The sequence below is a fragment of the Lemur catta genome, chromosome 1 (assembly GCF_020740605.2).
Source record: "Lemur catta isolate mLemCat1 chromosome 1, mLemCat1.pri, whole genome shotgun sequence".
Taxonomy (NCBI): Eukaryota; Metazoa; Chordata; class Mammalia; order Primates; family Lemuridae; genus Lemur; species Lemur catta.
Genome location: NC_059128.1, coordinates 118,958,857 through 118,972,850, shown reverse-complemented (window position 1 = coordinate 118,972,850; position 13,994 = coordinate 118,958,857). Strand labels below are relative to the sequence as shown.

The window sequence follows — 13,994 nt, the reverse complement described above, 5'->3', positions numbered from 1 at the left end:
AATATTGACCTGGACCTCCTGGGTGAGGTGTCAGGTTCCACCACCGCAAAGTCACTCTTACGTTGCCCCTTCCCATGTTGTACCGTTTGGGAGGAAGTCACTATGTGCAGCTCACGCCTAAGGGGTGGGCAGTCACATCCACCTCCTGCCGGGAGAAGTAACTGCGTAAATTATTTGGGATTCCTCTGTGTGGGAGATCTCTCTCTTCTCCCCTGTTTACTCATTTCCTCAGTTGTTTATTTATATCAGTGTGGACTCATGGATGTTTATTTTATACTTAGGATTACAATCACGACTGCTTTATTTGTTTTGTTGCTCAAAATGTTCTGACTTTGGCCATGGGGAGCTCTTTCCGTCGGCTCCTGTGACTCTTGTCATACCCCCTCGGTTTTGGTTTCTATTTTTGAGCACGTCCTAACTGCCTGGCACCTCAAGGTGCTCTAAGTTCATCCTTCCTTTTCTGCCCCATCTTAGAAGCAGCTGTTGCTCCCAGCGCCAGGGCCATGGGCCCATTTTCAGTAGGAAAGAGTTGGCCGCAGACAGCTCGTATAGCAGAATCTCGTTTGTGCTTTTTGCAAGGTTACTCGCCGACACTGAGGCCTGTTCTGGGGGCCTCTGTGTCATTCGCACTGTTTTGCAGTAACACATTAATTTATTGGGTAATTTTAAAGCGTGAGAACTGAGGCCTCAACAGAACACCCAGTGCACGCTGGCATCTCGGTAGAGCTAGGTCCTTCATCCTTTCTTCCTTCTGGGACCCTCTGGCCTGGACAGTGGGACTGTCCCCACAGTTTGCTGAGTTTGGGATGTGTTTCTACAGGAAGGTTCAATGTAGATTTCCACAGAGGACTCTGATTAGGCCCCCTGACTGTAAGCTTTCCTGCAAAGAGCAGGCAGCTGTGCTGTAGGAAGATTAATTTTCTGAAAGTATTTCAGTGGACAGAGAGTCTCTGGTTCAAGGTGACACAGGCCCACTGCATGTTTGGTCTGGTGGTGATGCTGGCCCTGAGCAGCTCTGGCCTCCACACCCCAGCCATACCAGCCCTGCAGCACATCTCTACCTCCCGCTGTGTGACCTTGGCTGGCTGTTTAACCCCTCTGAGCCCATCTGCTCTGCTGGTACCAGATTTTAAAAAAAAACAGACTTTTTGATGAGCTGACAAGAAAGCCTTTTGTAAATGATTAAGCAATCCACATGGGACAGTGGCCTCAGAACACAGTGGAGGGCATCCTTCCCCCTGCAGGAGGCAGGACAGGAGAAGGCCACTGCCCTGGCCTTGGGCATTCTGGTCCTGATTTCAGGGGACTTGTGGAGGAGTCACAGGCCCGAGCCTGCTGGCAGGAGGGGGAAGCCACCGTCTGTGAGGGTCTCGCAGTATCTCATCTGCCCCTCTTGCTCCCCCAGGACCGAGTCTCCCGCTGACCCGAGCAGGCCTGGTATGGGTAATGGTGTGAAGGAAGGCTCGGTGCATTTGCGTGAGGATGCCGAGGCCGTGCTGTCCTCGCCCGTCTCATCGAAGGCAAGTACCCCCTGGCCTCCAGGGATGGGTGTTCTCCCAGGGTCCCTCCCTAGTCGGCCCCCCACCCCCAGCCTCTGGGCCCCATTGCTCCCTCTCCTGTATTCCCCAGACTGTGTGATGCACCCATCTCCCTCTCTGCTGCCCGACTGAGGGCAGAGCAGCGGCAGGAGCCTCTGTCCGCTCCACAAAGTTGTGGGGTGGAAGTCGCCACATCTCTCCCGCTGAGAGCACCACTTATGACACGAATCCAGCCAGCCCAGCCACCTGGCAAGAAGCCAAAACCGCGCCTGATGTGGTTTGGAGGCTGGGATGTCAGAAGGCGTCCTGGATCCTCCTTTCCTCCCTCAGGTCATTGAATACTAAAGAATGAGCCAAACTCAGGGATGGTCCTGGAGGGTGGGTGTACTCAGGGTTTGCTCCACATTCCAAAGGTCATCTCTGGTGTCCACACTTCAACTGAAGAAAAGATATTCCCTCTTAAATCAGGTCAGCCCTGTCATTGTTCACGGTAGAAGCTGGAGCCTTCACTGCCCTTGAAGTCCTCCCCGCTGAGCATGACACACCCAGACCAACCCAACCCTACGTAGGAACCAAACCTCATTCCCAGGGTCCGACTCAGGTGCCAGCACAAGCAGCTCTCAAAGTCCACTGGGTCAAAAGCTGAGGTGATGTCATCTTTCAGGCCTCCTGACCTTTCCCCAAATTCCAGATGACATCAAGGAGCACCAGGTGGGAGGACTCGTTTGCCAGGGTCACCATCAGGTGGCTGAGGCACAGGACAGGCATGAAGTTCAGTGAACTTCCCAAAAGAGCAGGAAGAACACCTGGGCCAGGTGTGGTGGCTCACACCTGTAATCCCAGCCTGGGAGGCTGAGGCAGGAGAATGGCTTGAGTCCAGGAGTTCAAGGCTGCAGGAAGCTATGATCCCACCCATGCACTCCAGCCTGAGTGACAGAGCAAGACCCTGTCTCGGTGGGAGGAGGAAGAACAGCTGGACATAGCTGTCCCTGGGCACACCAATGAGGGTGTGCTGGGCGGATCCCACCAAGTGGACAAGCTCAAGGCTATGGCTATGCAGAACCACCCTGGAAGTGCCCAGGTACCACTCATTCACCAGACACCATACACAAGTGCCCATCTTCCTCTGTGCTGATCAACCCTGATGACATCGATCTTGGTCCACTTGGCCAGCCCCACGGTGGGGAGGGTCAGACTCTGTAAAGTCACTTCTTTGGTTAAGAGGCTGAGCATCTTCTTATGGTGTTTACAGCCAACGTAGATCCCACCTGTAGTTTGCCCGCTTTTTATGTGTCAGTGCCTTTGCCTGGTTCTTCATGTGTGGGACCTCTCCATTTGACTGATATTTTGAAACTTCGACCCTTCGGTGTTGCCTTTGCTGAGCTCTTTGGACAACACACTTTAGTGTTCATTAACAAGGAGCTGGAAGTGCCGGGCAAAGGTGGTGACCTCTGCTGAGCAAGCAGGTCCCCCAAGTGAGGCTGGCGGCTACCTCGAGAGCTGCAGTTTGTGGATATGTGTTCCTGATGCAAAGAGTTGGTGTAATTTTGAGAACCACAAACTTTTTTTACCAGCCTGAGCAGCATAGCAAGACCCCAACCCTACAAAATGTAAAAAGTTAGCCAGGCATGGTGGCATGTGCCTGTAGTCCCAGCTACTCGGGAGGTTAAGGCAGGAGGATCACTTGAGCCCAGGAGTTGGAGGTTGTGGCAAACTGTGATTGTGCCTCTGCACTCCAGCCTGGGCAACAGAGCACGACCCTGTCTCAAAAAAAAAAAAAAAAAAAAAAAACCAACCTACAAACTGCCTAGGAGATAACGTGATGGAGGAGATGGAAGGAAAGGCACATCCACAGCACCAGCAAGGCACGTGGAGGGACGCTCTGTGGACTATTCCATCTGCTCACAGTGGCCCACAAGGGGAATGGTTGATCCGACTGATTCACAGAGAGGAAACTGAGGCCAGCAGCTGGTCAGCCTCAGAGCTGCTGCTGAGACCACCACCGAGCACCCACCATTTCTCAGAGCCCACAGAACCACACATCCATAACCTTGCTGTGTAACCCACAAAAGACAGGGGACCCCAAAGGCAGGCCTCCAAGAAGTGAGAAGATCAAACCCCACACCCAAGTTCAGACTTGGAAACGCTTTGCAATCTGTTCCTCTGAGGAGGAGTGGCTGTGCAGTGAGGAAACGAAGCTTGAGCCCTGTGGGATGAGGCTGGGGTCAGGCCTCAGGGTAATCCAGGACATGTGGGAGTCAGACCTGGGCCAAGAGTTGGCCCTTTGCTGTTTCAAAGATGAGGACAGGGAGGCCTAAATGGTCATCCCAGTCCCTGTGGTCAGTCTGGGCAGAGCCCGGGCTCAGGCCAGGTGTGTGGACAGCACCAGGCCCAGCCCTTCACCCCTGAGCCCCTGCTGAGCTGAGCAAACATGGGTGCAGACGTAGCCACACTCAGTCAGACATCGGCTGCCAGGTGTACCCCAGAAATGCCCCTGTGTCCCTCTCCCCACAGCCTCCCCCAGTTCCAGCCTCTGTCTTCTCTTTCCTGGGCTTCTGCAGGAGCTGCCTCTGCTCTGGTCACAGTTAAAGTGGCCTGTCCACCCTCCGTGCTGCTCCGTGCTAGGCTCTGTGGGGTCTGGCCCCTGCCTGCCTCTCCTCTCTTCTCTGGGCTCCCTCCATTTCCCTGTGCCAGTCAGCCTGCCTGCCTTGTGGTCCCCCAGGACCCCCTGTTCATTCTCACCCGGGACCTCTGAGTATTTGTTCTTCTCCCTCTAATCTTGTGACACACACCCCAAGTTTCCTGTTCCTCATCCTTCAACCTCAGCCCCTCAACCCCAACCCCAACTTCTCCCAGAGCCCCGAGCTGCCTCCTCATGGCACCTTCCAGATCTCCAGATCAGTGGCTGTGTGCACGTGCACGTGCCTGACAGTTCAGTTCTCGTCTGGCTTTCCCTGTGGACCGGCAGCACCACGGAGGTGGGAGGGGGCCCGTATACACCCCCAGCCTGCACTGTGGGTCTCCAGGCCCCTCAGGGTACCAAGGGGAACCCCACGGAGTCCTATGAATCACTGCACAACCTGCCCCACGTTGCACTCAGACCACATAGCGCCCTGGTGCAGACTTCCCCAGACCACTCCCCACTGTGACCCAGTGAGAGTCTGTGGCTGAGTCCACCAGGGAGGTGGAGGCGGAGGCTCCTACCTGCTGAGCAGGTAGCTTCCCCTGGCGTGACCTTAGAGTCGTGGGGCAGGGACCTTGGGGAGCTCCAGAAGATTCAGGAAAGCACTGGTTCCAGGGCTGGTCACAGCACTTGGTGCCACCATCATTGGTGTCACTGTCACCCCCTTGCCTGGAATGGATGAAGAGTTGAAGACATTGACCCCTAGAGTCCTGATCTGAAGTTGGGAGAAGGGGATACGCTGGCACAGAGTCAGGGCCTGCTTGCCTGACAATCCTTGCATGCCCCCCAGACCCCAAAGGTTCCTTGTGACCGTTTTTGGTCCCTGTGTGACTGAAACACCACAGTTCAGTAGTCAGGTACAGGCCGGGCACGGTGGCTCATGCATGTAATCCTAGCACTCTGGGAGGCCGAGGCTGGAGGATCGCTTGAGGTCAGGAGTTTGAGACCAGCCTCAGCAAGAGCGAGACCCCGTCTCTACTAAAAATAGAAAGAAATTATATGGACAGCTAAAAATATATATAGAAAAAATTAGCCAGGCATGGTGGCACATGCCTGTAGTCCCAGCTACTCGGGAGGCTGAGGCAGGAGGATCACTTAAGCCCAGGAGTTTGAGGTTGCTGTGAGCTAGGCTGACGCCACAGCACTCTAGCCGGGGCAATAGAGTGAGACTCTGTCTCAAAAAAAAAAAAAAAAAGTAGTCAGGTACACACAGTGGTGGAGGAACTAAGCTTCACACATGGGGCTCATCAGGGGTGACTCTTCTGTTTGGGGAACGTCCCATTGTGGACCCATCTCTGAGAACACAGAACCTCATGAGACAGCCCAGACAGCACCTCACCTTTAACAAGGACAGTCTCTGTTATCCCGGGAGGTTTTCAGTTCTCGGCAGGCTCTGTGGCCACTGAACCCGCAACTGCTCACCCAGGACCAAGCAGAGCCGGCACACTTGGCCACTGTGCATGTCCCAGCCCTGGCCCGGAGGGTGTAAGGAAGGCTCTTTTCTGGGGCACAGTCTCCTGCAGAGTGGACCCTCCCCTGCCCCCTGACAACCCCAACCATGTGTTTTGTTGCAGAGTGACCACAGGCAAGTGCTCAGCTCCCTCCTGTCTGGGGCCTTGGCAGGCGCTCTCGCCAAAACAGCAGTAGCTCCCCTGGACCGAACCAAAATCATCTTCCAAGGTAAATGCTGTCTGTCTGTCTGTGTCCATGTGATCGAGAAGCTGCCAGGTGGTCACCTCCTCCTCCATGGCCCCCTCAAGCGGTGCTTCAAATTGATTTTTAAAATGCGTCTGTAAAGTCCACTTAGACACTGCATGGGTGTCCTGGGGCTGCCATCACAAAGCACCACAAACCAGGTGGCTTAGAACAGCAGCAATTTATTCCCTCACGGTCCTGAGGGCCAGAAGTTGGAAATCAAGGTGTCCACAGGGCTGCGCTCCATCCAGCGGCTCTAGGGGAGGACCCCTCCTTGTCTCTTCCAGCTTCTGGAGGCTCCAGGTGTTCTTGGATTGTGGCCACATCAGTCCAGTCTCTGCCTCCATCTTCACACGGCCTTCTCACTGTGTGTCTGAGTGTCTGATTTCTCTTCCTACAAGGACTCCAGTCATTGGAGTTAGAGCCTACTCTAATCTGGTACAACATCACCTTAACTGAATTACATTTGCAAAAACCCTGTTTGTAAATAAGGTCACCTTCACAGGGATTAAGGGTTAGGATGGAGACACATCTTTTCAGAGGATCCAATTTAACCAACAACAGAAACGATCTCCTTCCTTCCCTACGGTTAAACAGTCACAGAGTCCTCTGAAGATTAAGCCTGTCCCTCCTACAAATAGATACCAGTTCGTGCCCAGGGCTGGCAGCAGGATGGTCACAACCCAGGCCCCTCTACCCCTCAGCTGTTTGGGGAGGGACTACAGGCTTGAGCCAGGCCCTTCCCTGAGCCTGGAGCGGGTCCCCTAGCCTCCCTGGGCCCTGTTTCCTCATTACGAAAATGGGGCATTGATAATCGCCCTCCTCCCTGGGCTGCGTGAGGACGCAGCTTGCTGACAGGTTGAAAGGAGCAGGTCTGTGGTTAAGCACGAGCAGGGTGCCGGGGTTTGATTGTGGACACAGCAGGCACCACGTCACAGACTGGGGGGAGACTGCCAGGCCTCACCAGAGGCTGCTGATGACTGTGTTTCTGGATCCCACCACCGCTCAGATCCTGGGTGGCCACGGGCACCAAAGGGTGTGGGAGAGCAGTACGGGGTGTGCCCTTGGGGGCTGTTCTCACTCCCAGTTTCCAGACCAGACCCTGGTGGGGGTGTCACACATACTGGGGGTTCCATCCTTTGCATCTCACCGTCTCTATTGTGCTTTTGTTTTTTCCAGTGTCTTCAAAAAGATTTTCTGCCAAGGTGAGGTACTAGATCATTGTCCCCTGGCTTGGGGGCAGTCACCCCCACCACGCTCATGAGGCTGGTGGTCCTGGGAGAGACTGGGAGCGGGGACAGGACCACTGGTCCTCCCACCCTGAGCTCTGCCTGGACACTGCCCACCATGGGAATTCACAGGAGACTCTGCGTATCCTTGGGTGATGGGGTGAGGGCACAGGAGAGCTCTAAACCACGTTTCTGCGTTTGATTTATTGTTACCCAAAGAGCAGGTGTTACCTTCTCAATAAAGAAAAAAATAAAGAGCACGTGTAAAAGCCAGACTACCCAACACCAACGAATGGCCCTGCGCAGGGTTCTAAGCTCGCTCCGCAAACCGGGTTCACTTTACAATTCCAGGGTTGGAGGACTGGGGAGGGCTCGATAATGTCGCAGGCTGGACCAACCGAGGTGCGGCACTCACAGGGTGCGTGTGGGGAGGCGGAGGAGTTGGCTGTGCATCCAGCAGGGGTGGGGCACCCCGACCCAGCCTCGGGTTCAGGGATGTTCTGCAGGCCAACTGGGCTCGCGGGGAGGGCAGCGGAGTCAGAGGGATGCTGACCTCCCTCTTTCTCCCAGGAGGCCTTCCGGGTGCTCTACTACACTTACCTCAACGAGGGCTTCCTCAGCCTGTGGCGAGGGAACTCCGCCACTATGGTGCGAGTGGTGCCCTACGCTGCCATCCAGTTCAGCGCGCACGAGGAGTACAAGCGAGTCCTGGGCCGCTACTACGGCTTCCACGGAGAGTAAGGCCCGGCCTGGCCCGCCCCCTCCTCCCACGCCACGCCCCTCCTCCCACGCCACGCCCCTCTCCACCCTGGCCCTTCCCCCACAAAACGCCAGGCAGTTCCTCACTAAGACCCTCCCAAGTGCGCCCCTCAACTCTGTCACATCAGCCTGTTCTGTTGTCAGAGCTCCTCTCGGTTTACCCATCTGTTTCCTTACGCCCCCTTATAAGTGCTGGGGGCGCAGGCCACTGTGCCCCCAGAGCCGTAGGGAAAATACACACATCATTCGTTCATCAGGGGGAAAGGGAAGGCACCCTGCGAATCTCCACGTGACTCCCACTCAGGAGACCGCAGCGCACCTGGTGTTCCGTGGCCGTAGCCACCCCCAGCTGGGACGTGTGGGGACTCCAGCTGGGCTCCGGCTGGGCCTATGCGCATCTCAGCCCCTCACTGGGTCTCATTTCCCCCCACCCGCTTCAGAGCCCTGCCCCCGTGGCCTCGCCTTCTCGCCGGCGCACTAGCTGGGATGACCGCCGCTTCACTGACCTACCCCCTGGACCTGGTCAGGGCGAGGATGGCTGTGACCCCAAAGGAAATGTGAGTCCTACCTTGGTGACGCTCTCACCAGTCACAGGGGCTCCCAGGTCAGAATCCCTCCATCAGGCCCCCGGGTTTGGGTCTGTCCCCCTGCGTTAAGAATCCAACATGCTGGCCGGGCGCAGTGATTCACGCCTGTAATCCGAGCACTCTGGGAGGCCGAGGTGGGAGGATCGCTTGAGGTCAGGAGTTTGAGACCAGCCTTAGCAAGAGTGAGAGTGCATCTCTACTGAAAACAGAAAAATTAGTTGGGCATTCTGGTGTTTGCCTGTAGTCCCAGCTACTCGGGAGGCTGAGGCAGGAGGATGGCTTGAGTCCAGGAGTTTGAACTTGCTGTGAGCTAGGTTGACCCCATGGCAATCTAGCCCGGGCAACAGGGCGAGACTCTTGTCTCAAAAAAAAAAAAAAATCCACCATGCTGACCCCGCCTGGTACAACAGAGCAGGCCTGGTGTCCAATTCTGCAGCTGTTCGAGAAAGGCAGTAATTTGTTCTCTTACCCTGGGGTCAGTTTCTGCTTGGATCAAACCAAGAGTCTTCGTTTTGAATTGGATGCAGATGCATTAGAATGTGTAGGAATAAAAGGCAAGGGCTGAGCCCACTAAAGCGACCCCATGGTGAAGGTGGAGTTTGGGCTTGGGCCTGCCTTTCCCCGGATTCCAAGGCTTTTGCAGCATGGCTGTATCTCTCAAAGAAGGGAAGCAGCAACATGCGCCCAGGCCCAGGCCCAGCAGGCTGCGGCAAGAACCGAGAGGCCGCATCCCACCTGTTCCCGCTCTGTTCTGGCAGGTACAGCAACATATTTCACGTCTTCATCCGCATCTCGCGGGAAGAGGGCCTGAAGACCCTCTACCACGGATTTACGCCTACAGTGCTGGGGGTCATTCCCTACGCCGGCCTGAGCTTCTTCACCTACGAGACGCTGAAGAGCCTGCACAGAGGTAAGGGGCGTGGGAGGTCCGGGAAGGGGCGGCACCTCTGCCAAGGTCACGCAGACCCGGAGGCAGGACAGGGAAGGACAGAGAGTGAAGTAACAGCACTGACACCTGCCGCCCGTGTGAACAGGTGTGAGCACGCTGCTGTCTTGCTCCTAGGTGTTTTTTGTTAAAGAATTAAAATGTTGTGGGTAAAGTTGAGGCCCGGACTCTCCCTCCCGAGGGCTCTTACTAGAAGTGTGGGCTGCATCCCTCCGGACAGCTTTGGAAATATGAACAGTACCTTGTCACATTCCACGGCATAAATAGTGCCCCAGATGGAGTCGGCTCGCCTGGGCGTGCAGCTCCCCTTCGGCTGGTTCGGGGTCCATCCGCCTGACATCTGTTTCTCTGCTCCACCCTGTTAGTGGCGACACAGTGTGCCTCCCCCTCTTGGGGGGTGTTAGGCTGTTTCCAGATTTTCTGTGATCAGCCCACATCCGGGACTCATCTCCTTGTGTGAGTGTGAGACCCCGTTTTCAGGTTTTCTCCCTACAAAGGGCCTCCCAGTACCCAGTCCCCACGTTCTCACCCCACATGGTGCCGGCAGACCGTGTGTGTTTGCCCATCTGGTGCAATCAATGGATAGCAGTGTCTCCTTCTCCCTGTTTTGAATTCCTAGTTCTAAATTCACTGCTACAAAGGTTTAAAGAACCCCGGTCAATCGGTTGCGGCTCCTTCCTCCATCACGTCTACACGTCCTGTGTAGACTCACGCAACAGTGCTCTGTGTGGTTCACGGTCACATGTGTCGGTTCTTGGAACCACTAGCAAGGCCCTCCAGAGGGGGCCGGTGGGCGACAGGGCAAGGTGAGGATTCTGGACGCGTTATTTTGCTAGACGCTGAGCTGACCCGATTGGATGTGAGCAGTGGCTCTCGGGGTTGGTTGTATGATTCCTTGTGCTTTTCTGTCTTTTAAGAAATTTCAGGCCGGGCGCGGTGGCTCACGCCTATAATCCTAGCACTCTGGGAGGCCGAGGCGGGCGGATTGTTTGAGCTCAGGAGTTCGAGACCAGCCTGAGCAAGAGCGAGACCTCGTCTCTACTAAACATAGAAAGAGATTATACAGACAGCTAAAAATATATATAGAAAAAAAAATTAGCTGGGCATGGTGGCGCATGCCTGTAGTCCCAGCTACTCGGGAGGCTGAGGCAGTAGGATCGCTTAAGCCCAGGAGTCTGAGGTTGCTGTGAGCAAGGCTGACGCCACGGCACTCTAGCCTGGCAACAGAGTGAGACTCTGTCTCAAAAAAAAAAAAAAAAGAAAGAAATTTCACTCCCGATTTTGATTAAAAAGGAGTGACTGGGAGGTGAGGACGTGGGGCGCGGGGGTACAAGTGCACGTGCGCGTGCGCTGGTGGGCTGCTCACGTGGGCGGGGGGTGCTCGCCCCTCCCAGCGCGCTCACGCCCCTCCTGGCCCCGCCCGCAGAGTACAGCGGCCGCCGGCAACCCTACCCCTTCGAGCGCATGATCTTCGGCGCCTGCGCCGGCCTCATCGGGCAGTCGGCCTCTTACCCGCTGGACGTGGTGCGGCGGCGCATGCAGACGGCCGGCGTCACCGGCCACCCGCGCGGCTCCATCGGGTGCACGCTGCGCACCATTGTGCAGGAGGAGGGCGCGGTGCGCGGCCTCTACAAGGGCCTGAGCATGAACTGGGTCAAGGGCCCCATAGCCGTGGGCATCAGCTTCACCACCTTCGACCTCATGCAGATCCTGCTGCGGCACCTGCAGAGTTAGGGGCCCTGCTGTCGGCTGCTCTTGGGATGGTGGACCGGCGACCCCTTTGGTTTTCTGAACCCGTGGAATACGGTATGCTCGGTCCCACCACGGGAACCACGTCAGGGACTTTCTGGAACAAGCAGTCGGGCCTGGGGGCTGGGGCTGGCAGCCCTTAAGGTGCAATGTTGGGGCAATGGGCTCAGGGTCACCGCCACTCTCCTCTTCCCTCCTCCCCAGGGGCTGCACTGCCTCGGGAGGTGTCGCCCAAAGACCCTGAGTCAGGAGTGGTCAGCTCCACCTCCTGGCCCTGTGTGTCCTCCAACATGCTGCTGATTCGAGTGTCCCTGTCCCCACTAGGCTCAGGGCCACACTCGCCTGTCCCTTCTGACTCTGCCTGCGTGCCTGGCCTCCAACCCGGGCAGGCGCCTTTCCTGGCAGCCGGCCCCTGTCCAGGATGGGACAAGCCTCATGCTCAGTTTGGCCACAAATGCAGAGCCTTTTGCCCACCCAACCCATCCTGCCTTCTTTGTCATTTTCCAGAGGGCAATGACTCCTCCATCCCCAGAGCCTTCTGCTCAGGAACAGCCTTCTCCTGAGAGCCCCATCCTAGCCTCTGCTGTGAGTGTGGGACCCCTAGCTGCCTGCCCGGTTGTAACCTTCCCAGGAAGGTCACGCATCCTCCGCACGGCAGGGTCTGAAGCACAGACCATGACATGGAACCACTTCAGGTTTGGGTCTGACCCCCCACCTGGGTATATCTGCTGAAATCTGAGCACCCAGCCACCACCTCTAGGCCATGAAGCTCCTGCTGGGTCCCTGACTCCCCAACTTCAGTGGGCACTTGGCTGAGGCATGGAGCAAGTTAAGGCCCTCAAGGGATGTCTGATTTCCATGAATGGAGCACACAGAGGTGGCTGGTGGCATTGACCCTCCCAGAGTGGGAGCCCCATGGCAGTGGATGGCCCGGGTTGGGAACTGTGGAAGAGCAGAGGCACCCCAGGGAACCCCCAGCTAGCTGGTCTCTCAGAGAAGTCCCCAGGGCCGCCAGGTATTGGGGCTCAGAAATACCCAATAGTGATGTTTCGGGTTTCTTGGTTTTTTGTTTTGTTTTGTTCTTCAAATTGGCCAACCCTGAGTTTATTCACATCAAAGCCCTGACTGGTCCGATCTGGTTCCAGGGCGAGGGGGACCTTGAGGGCTGGTTTCCATAGCTGACTCAGCTGCCACACTGTGTGAAGGGCTCTGAGCTGGTGCCCCTGCCCTGTGTGCGTTTCCCGTCCCCCCTCTCCCCCGGGTGTGAGGACCTCTCTCTGGCCTCAGCCACCAGCCATCCCTGACATCCCCAGTGGCCCAGGGAGCCTGAGATGGCTGTAAGGGGCTGTCCTATTGGGCGGGCATCCCTTGCCCCGTACTAAGACTCAGTGGGAGAGGCCGGGGCAGCCCTCACAGGGAGATGGGGGACCCAAGCCCCCCAACCCCTGGCAAGTGAGGGCAGCAGGGGCTGGGGGTCCACCAGGCGGGTGAGACAAATAGGTGGTTGGGGAGTGCCCTCCTCTGGGCCTCAGGCTAGGTAGGAGAGACGAGGGGTGGGAGGGGCCCCAGGTCCTGCTGGCACACAGCGTGCTTCCCCTGAGGTGGCTCCTGGCTGAGTGGGCTGTGGCAGTGCCGTCCCCCACCCCTGCACACGGCCGGGCTCTCTGGCCGCTGCAGTCACCCGCCTCCCTGCTGATCGCTGGTCCCGGTCTGGAGTTATATTTTGATGCCATGAAGACACTTTGTTTATACATAATGTTTATATATTTTAAAGATTTGTGCCAAGAGAGTATATTTAATAAAAATTGAAATGACTTCTGCTCATGTCTTGTCTTCTTTGGCTCTGAGCACCTCCTACCCTCCCCCAGGAACCCCAGAAGAGAGTTGATGTTGTTTTGATAAATTTGTGAATAAAGTTTTGAATAAAAGTCTTGAATAAAGTTTTTTAATTCAATTGTTGCTGTTTGAGTTGTTAATACACAGCATGATTTTCCAGAAGACACCAACTGTGCAAAAGGATTTATGATAAAAAGTAGGCCAGCCTCCCAGTTCCCTCTGTAGGTGTGTCTCCTCCTGGAGAGATTCTGCGCATACACACTTGTCCCTTTGGGGAACCTATGTGGCTACCCACAGTGTCAGTCAGGATGGGCTGCCTCCGGCTGCAGCTAGCACAGCCCCAAAATCCACTGGGATTGAACAAAGCTTTCTCTCCCCAGATCCCTGTACCCTAAGACTAGCTAAGGCATCAGGCCAGAACAGTCACCTCCTGCAGGCCAACAGAAAGGGTCTTGTAGCAGCAATCCAGGCTCACCTTGCCGGGAGCCCATTGGCCAGGGCGACCTGCAGGGCCCGCCCCCCATGAGGCTGGACGTGGCAGCTGTGTGCGCATGCGTATGCACACTTGGTTAGGGCGAGCAGGTTCCACTGACCCCCACCGCTTTGCTCCATGCTTGTGAGTCGGGACCCCGGTGGCTGTCTCATTGTTAGCAGTTGCAGTGCTCCCCCAGGACAATGCCCACTGATAAAATTTACCCATCCATCATGAATAGGCAACTAGATTGTCAGTGAGCTGTTGCCAAGACGTCGTGGTGACTCAGTGGAGACCACAGAGCTCGTCCCCAACCCCCACCACATCCACGCCTGATTTCTGGTTCACGTTCCAGGTCTCATTCCAGCTTCTACGCCGTGGTCAACGCCTCCCCACTCCCACCCTGCACTGTGGTGTCCCCTAATAGTATAGAGATGGGCTCATGGCCCTGTCTGGGCTAGCAACAGTGGGGAAGATGTTTGCTGGTTGCTTCTGAGAAA

General features: G+C 56.2%; 1 protein-coding gene across 6 annotated transcripts in view; it reads left to right on the top strand.

The window, feature by feature from the left end:
- SLC25A42 (solute carrier family 25 member 42) overlaps positions 1-13,008 on the top strand; it is a 29,255-nt gene extending 16,247 nt beyond the window's left edge. For 2 of the 6 annotated variants that reach the window (XM_045551808.1, XM_045551770.1), the window contains exons 2-9: positions 1,406-1,520; positions 5,796-5,901; positions 7,096-7,121; positions 7,497-7,563; positions 7,716-7,882; positions 8,345-8,461; positions 9,250-9,401; positions 10,864-13,008. In XM_045551808.1, the coding sequence (XP_045407764.1) occupies positions 1,440-1,520; positions 5,796-5,901; positions 7,096-7,121; positions 7,497-7,563; positions 7,716-7,882; positions 8,345-8,461; positions 9,250-9,401; positions 10,864-11,329 (1,182 nt within the window). In that variant the 5' untranslated portion in view covers positions 1,406-1,439 and the 3' untranslated portion in view covers positions 11,330-13,008. The other 4 variants (XM_045551790.1, XM_045551800.1, XM_045551802.1 and 1 more) reach the window with 4 other exon arrangements.
- Positions 13,009-13,994: the final 986 nt, after the last annotated feature.